Below are 7,268 nucleotides of genomic sequence, written 5' to 3'. Positions count from 1 at the left end.
TACCACGTCAAACTGAACTTGAAGCAAAATTTAATATTAGTTTGCCATAATATTTTCACATAACCTCTACCCCAGAGCAAAATCTGTGCAGGATAAGAGGTATATTTGTTGGAGATATTCGGTTTGGCTTCAAATCAGCTGTCAAGCGCGAGAGGGGCTGACTCTGCTCAGGCAGGGAAAAGGAGGGCTGAATCTCCGGAATCGCAGCGAAGAGTCGAGAAGAGAGGATTAGACTACTCATCGTCGGAGCTGTTGAAGGTAAGATTGCTGACCCGTGTCGACCTCATAGTCTACACTTTTTTTTTTTTTTTTTTAGGGAATTTTTCATCTTGGAATAATCATGTAACTCGGTCGATCAGAGCAGTTCTTAAAAGCAGTCTGTTCGAAACTGTTAGCTATCAACAATGGCTAGAACAGCTTGCCCGGTAAGCGCTTTTAAATCAGTTTAAAGCTAGCCATTTGTCGCCGCAAGAGTATGTGATAGTTTGTACAGACGACGAGACTGTCGGTCAGACCTCGATATTTCAGGTCCATTGTCTATATTAATTATCACGAGCCATTCCATCCTGTCGTCCATGATATGACACTTGCACAATGCACAAAGGTTTCCAAATAATCCATGACCCACGTAATGCCACAGATGACAAATACACTCTCAAAGATGTTGACTAACAATTATAGATAAATATATTGCTAGTATCTTATCGTGTTTCTGTCCTTTCTAAACAGAGGGACAGGTAAATACAGGAAGAATGAATGCAAGAACTGATAGTTTGCTAGTTAACTCCTTAACCCCTATTTGAACTGATTATTTCAATGCCCCTTTTTTGCTGTGCCGACACCACTGTATGACGCTGCTACTGGGTTGTATTGGTTAGCAGACATGCTGCCACTTGTTACACTTGTTACATGTTGGTTGTTACAGTTGGTACTGTGATATAAACTATACTTTGAACTACGACATACCCTCGAGCTCCTGCTTACAATGATGTCAACCTAGGATTGTTTGGCCCATTTGTAACCTGCACTTTCAAAGCCAACATTAAGGGATTGCTTGTTTAAAAGAAGAAAAAAAACCCTCTCCACTCCTCTCTTAACTCCCTTCCTTTCCTCCTTAACTCCTTGTGTTGCCCTGAATGTATGACATAGTAAAATGAGCGATTAGACCGCTATTTTGGGGATCTAGGACATATTATAGTGGCCAGAAATAGGAGAGATCTCTACCTTACTAAACATTTACAGAGCTGAGTCAGTGTAGCCATTGAGCCTTTCTTATCTTTGTGTCTTGGGAAACTGAGCCACCAGAAACCCTTTTTCGTGGATAAATATTTATATTTCACAGCGATTAAAACTGTGTTTATATTTCTCTGTAGTAATGGCAGCAGACTGGTTTCTTCAGACATCCCAGTGGATAAGAACACAGGATTTTTGTCCCTTGACCGTTTGTGGCTCTGCATAAATACTGCTCTTCCCAGTATGCCTCAGGTAATGACCCTGCAAACAGATTCAAATACTCATCTACAACCTTTTACAGTCATAACTGATATTGGTTCATAATGATGCTTTGACAATATCACAATTTTGAACCTCCTTTTTTTGCCCCCCCCCCCCCCAAAACTTATATAATATATATAGTAAAACACTGAACATTTGTAGTGTCAGGCACCATCTCCATTGTCGAGGCAGAGTCGAAGTGGTAAACACCTGCATTGAAATAATCCATCCCATGAATATTTTGAATGTCAGTGCAGTCTTACCTCACCCAGAAAAGTACCGTAATAATGGCTTAATGGCATGCTCTCTCCCCCTCTCTTTCTCTCCCTCTCAGCCTGGTGTAAACGGTGTGGAGCCCATTTCTGGTGAGCCATACAGCAATTGCAATGACCTCCTGCACCCAGAGCCACCTCTAGGGGGTAGTGCTGAGTCAGAACAGGTCAGCAGCCATACATCTTTCAAAGATACTCAGCCAGACCTATCTGAGTTGTTGAAAGTGGTTTATGTTTTTTTTTTTTCTTTATAAATCACAAGTGTGAAATAATGAAATCCTACATTTGATATCTTTACTGTTTGCTATCTTCCAGACTATATTTTTTTAGCAAAGCCAGGTGTTCCATAAGGATAACGTCTTGTCTGTTGATGTTTTTGTCTTTCTGAACAGTTACCAAAGAGCGTGCTTCAGCTAATGTTGGGATCGTCTGTCGTTTCACAGAGGCAGCCGTTTGAGCTCCTCAGCGACTTGGTTGACGACAGCTTCAGCGAGGATATGCACCACGAGCACTGGGATGTGTCTGAATTAGATGACATAACACGCTGTGCCAAGGCAACCTTAAATGGAGAGCTAGAAACCTATGCTAGCATGTGGGGTTGCAGGGTGAGCCCTACAGACGCCCAGTCAAAGCTCCTTCCACTGAGGGACACGCCTGGATCGTACCCAGCTGCCCAGATGCTGTATACAGGGATAGGAACAGTGCAAGAGCCCTTACAGAGTTTCGATTCAGAAGCCCAGTGCCAGGAGACTGCACCTGCGCATTTGCTGCAGCAGCAGGAACCTATGGCGACCTTGGCTTCTTCAGCTTTGGAACACCACAGCGACGAACACAACTATTCCCTGCAGACGGAGCATGACTCAGACTCCAGGCAGACCTCTGACAATGACTCAGACGTGGAGGAAGACGAGGAGAAGAGAGGTGACAGCGAAGAGGAGGAAGAGTCTTCAGAAGAAGAGGATCTGTGTCTCGCGGGGTCTGAAAATAGTGAGTGAAGCTTCTTCCTTTCCCACGGGAGAGAAAAACGTTAAAACATCAAATGGAAAAAAAGTTCTAAAAAAGTTTTTTTTTTTTTTTTTTAACCATAATTACAATTTATAGATGCTTTAATAACATAAATAAAATGTGAAGTCATGTGTTGCATTTTAAAGCATTGTCCCCAGACTATGAAGACCTAAGACAGAAGAAACAAAAAGAATCTAGGAATTTTTGGGAATGCAGTGGTGGCAGTGAAATGAATACTACCAGAAGTGCCATCACTTGGAATTCAAGCACACTGCCTAGTACCCTGTACCAAAGAGAGGATACAGCAGTAAATGGTGGGACTAAGACAAACAACAACATATTACTCTAAATATGGAGTTAGCCTGTATGTTCATAAACCTCTTTTTTTTTACTGAGAATGTTATGCATTTGATAGATTTTAGTGATTAAAAAATGACAGAAATTCAAGCTGTATCTGAAATAGACAGTACATTTTTTAAAAGATCTACGTATTTAATGGTATGTAATCCGCTGACACTCATTAAACCTAAAGAAAAAAAAGAACATATTTTTTTTCCCCTCACTGAAAAGATGTGGTTTCTCAGGTAAAAAAGGAGCGAGGAAAGCTCGAAAGACAGATGCGAACGACCTGACTCCAAACCCGGAGAAGCTGCGTAATCTCAGGGAGCAGCTACACAAACTGACCTCAGCCATCGAGGGGATGAGGCCCGTCTGCGACCTGCCGTTTATAGCCAGGGCTCGCTCGCGAAAAGAGAAAAATAAGCTGGCATCTAGGTATCTGTGGGAAGAGGGAGGGGGGGAGGGGGGAACCTCACGATGTGGAGATTGCTCTTGTGAAAGCCATAGACGGGGGAAGAAGCGGTATTAATTTGCTCGCTCCTCTCGCTTTATGTCCTCAGAGCCTGTCGTCTGAAAAAGAAAGCCCAGCATGAAGTAAACAAAATCAAACTGTGGGGATTGAATCAGGAGTATGGTGAGTCATTCACATGAATGAATGCCCTTTTAATAGAACTGCTGCTTGGTGTCCGGTGATACGAAATCAGAAACAGTTCATTAGACATGTGATGAAAATGTTTTATCCTTGGATTTTTAACAAATTCATTATTTAATCTTGTCGTGCTTCTTGGTATTCCCCCCCAAAATAACTTTGCTTTATATTGTTGGTTTATGACATTTTCCTTAGGTAATACTGAATATATAAATGATACTGCGCAAGATATGCCATTCTGATTGGTCTTGGTTAGTTAGGCCCTTGTTTGCAATTTGCTTATGTTTTGCCGTGATGAATTTTACTTGTTCAGACAGCCTGATGGGGGCGCTGTTGCAAATCAAAGATCTGATTCGCCAAAGAGTGGAGAGCAGTGAAGAGGACAGTAAAGATGGAATGAGTAAGAGGCTGGAGAGCATCCTGAAGAAGTCAGGGGGTGAGCATAAGTGCTTAGCATTTATCTATATCATGAACCCTGTTGACATCAGTAAAGACAAACATCGTTCCAATGGAAGTGTGATTAATGTAGAGGGTTATGTGAACATACTGTATAAGGCAAGGAAGGTTGTCATAATTTTCCTTAGAGATGCATTGCAGTTTTGCTCTGGCTATGTACAACACAGAACTCCATACAAGATTAATACAGAGAAGAAAGAACTGAATCAGTTTATAAGAAGCCCTTAGTTTTCTGTCGTGACAGTCACAGAATGCCTGTTTTTTTATTGATTCAGAGTTTTCTCTTCATGCATTTAAATGTTAGCTGAGAGTATCGTAAGCAAAAACAAAAAATTCAAATGCAAACATTTAAGTATTTCCTCGAGCATTTAGTCCGGACAGTTTTATAATACAGACCTCTTTGCGTCTCCCTGGATCCGCAGGACCACGCGTGGCTGGCAGGGCTAAGGAGTTTGTGGAGAGGATCTTGGAGAGTAGCGCAGAGAAACCACGTGCCAAGCAAACACAGAACGGTGCAAGTACTTCTCATTTTCCCTAGTCAAAACCCCTTCTTTAGTGCCCAGTCACTTCACTTAGTATTTGCACTGTTTAGCGTTTAGAGGTGAGTTACTAGGATAGATCCAATATTTTTTGACTTGCACAATAATTTTATCTCCTGCTACTGTGCTGCTTCTGTTTGTTGTTTTTTTTTTTTTTCCTTTTTTGTGTGACTTCATTCCCTGAATCTTTAGGGGTTCAGACTTAGTACTGTACACATTGTAACTGTTCACCGCAACCTAGCTGCTATGATACCGGAGTGTATCCAAAGTTATATACAATTGTACTGTAGGTATGGTTGGAATGTGCATAAGTACTGTATATTTGTTAACCAGCGTGCCTGAATATGAAATTATACTGTTTGTAGCAGTGATTAATTAATACATTTTATAATTTATTTGAGTGGGAAAACACTGAAACAACAACAGAAACTGTGCCCAATGTTCTTTTTGTAACAAAATAAAAAAAAATAAATAATGATTGCACACTTGTCGTAATTACCAGTTATGTAATATAGATTGTGATGTTAAAGATGAATACTGTTCCCCCACCTCATATACTTTTGATGTAAATTCACAAGCACAGATAGAATGTAAGGCTTTTCAGCTCTTTGTGGAATATGTTTTTTTTTTTGGTTGTTTTTTAGATTATATCTGGTGAAAATGTTTTATACGTACTGTCCTGTTAGTATCTAATTCGGTTAACCCTAATGACAACAAGTGCCACTCTGAAAATCTGTGTCATTTTCCATCACTGTAGACGAGCTTGTTGGTCCATCCTCTTTATGTTGTAATATCATTATACAACATTATATTACGGATTCAGCAGTGTTCTAACAGCCTGTCACAGTCAGCGCAAATAGCTTAAGACTCCCCCAAAATATACAAGACATATTCAAGCAATACTAGACTTTTGTTTGCTGTTCATCCTTTCTATCATCTAGTCCAGAATTGCATAATCTGTCCAAAAAAAAAAAGCACTTTTAGAAACGTGTAATCCTTGGAGAATACCTCTGTGTTGATGTCAAAGATGATGTATTTTATATGGAGCGAATCTTTTGTGTGCAGTCAAGATGCCAAGATTCCTTTAGTAATGCCTCTTTGCTGGGAAGACAGCAATCAGATGACTCGAGCAGAGGCAGACAGCTGAGTGAATATGACATGCAACCCTGAGTAATTTATTAGCACAAATGAGATGCTTTGTTCACTTTTCAGATTTATGAAATGGGTTGTTTAATCAATGGTGGCTTCCAAAAGAAAACAGACGTCGACATGAAAATCAGTAAATATTGATAAAAAGAAAAATCCGTCACCTTGACAAACCTCACGTTGCCATGTAATAAAGGTATATTCATCAGAGATGTCCTGAACTGTCTTTTTTTTTTTTTAACCGGCTGTTTAGTCTTATTTAGTTGGTCATGGTGCTATGATTGCTGTTAGAACTGTGAAACAGTTATACATTCTGAAACATGCGAAAACAAATATAAGGTGTCATTAAAACAAATGTCGAGTATTTATTGTGTTACTCCGCTCCTTCCGAAATGCATGTATTTACGTTTATGAAAATACTTCCATGTGGATTAAGTGTATTTAGGAAAAGCTGTGGGGTTTTTTTTTTTGTCATTGAGTCTGGAACACATGCTGCTGTGTTGTCCTGATTATGTCCACTTGGGGGCATAGCAAACCAGCAAACAAACACAACCAAAATACATTCACCAGACGGAATGGTCAACCCATGTCCACTGAGCACGTTTAGAAACACACGCTGCTTATCTTTTATCTGTCTGTCTTTCAGACCAAGGCATTCATCTGAGAATGACGCAAAGCTTTGCTGCTTTCAATGTGTAATTTTTTCCCCTCAGAGTTGAGACACCGTCTTGTCGCTTTTTTAAAAAAAACATCACTAATCACACGATAGAAAAATGAAAATGTGATTCCACCCATACAAATGACCTATGGCCTCTGTATGTTGGTATACATAAGAGGGAGCTGACTGATGTTCAGTGCCCTATTCATTACAAGTAATACAGAAATACGTATTGATTTACAGCTGACCTACCAATAAAACGTCAAATAAGCTACTCTGAGGATTTCGAATTGAATTCACGTTTGGTTCTGATTTATGGCCAGTACAAAGTTCGTCCAAGCTGCTGAAGTCATTTTTAGTAAAAAGGCTTTTCTTGGGCGACCCCAACGCTACTCTATTGAAGACTAGGTTATTAAGACCAGGTACGAGCAATGTTGCGTCAAAAAACACGATTCCTTGCAAGCGTCACTAACAGCAATCTGAACAGCATCTCGTCAGAAGTGCCCCGTTTGAGAGTCCATAAGTGGCCCTGTAGTTTGGCTTAATATGAGAGGTGATGACAGGTCATAAATCGAGGTCTTTCACTAACTGGAGGCAGAAGAAAATTGTGGAAATTAGTGCTGAACTTGGAGGAAGGGAAGAAAAAAAAAGAGGGGGGGGGGGGGGTGTCACTGGTTTCACTCTAGTAACAGAGCACAACAAAGCAGGGG

General features: G+C 40.4%; 1 protein-coding gene across 1 annotated transcript; it reads left to right on the top strand.

Moving 5' to 3' along the window:
- On the top strand, positions 1-5,123 carry LOC115810754 (CREB3 regulatory factor). The gene is made up of 9 exons (XM_030772756.1): positions 1-258; positions 1,374-1,485; positions 1,829-1,933; positions 2,159-2,753; positions 2,918-3,085; positions 3,356-3,545; positions 3,671-3,744; positions 4,073-4,195; positions 4,638-5,123. Exons 2-9 carry the CDS (start codon positions 1,477-1,479, stop codon positions 4,751-4,753), a joined length of 1,380 nt encoding a protein of 459 aa, XP_030628616.1. The 5' UTR covers positions 1-258; positions 1,374-1,476; the 3' UTR covers positions 4,754-5,123.
- Positions 5,124-7,268: the final 2,145 nt, after the last annotated feature.

This window comes from Chanos chanos, chromosome 4 (assembly GCF_902362185.1).
Source record: "Chanos chanos chromosome 4, fChaCha1.1, whole genome shotgun sequence".
NCBI lineage: Eukaryota > Metazoa > Chordata > Actinopteri > Gonorynchiformes > Chanidae > Chanos > Chanos chanos.
The sequence above is the reverse complement of the archived record's forward strand: the minus strand, read 5'-3'. Positions and strand labels throughout refer to the sequence as shown.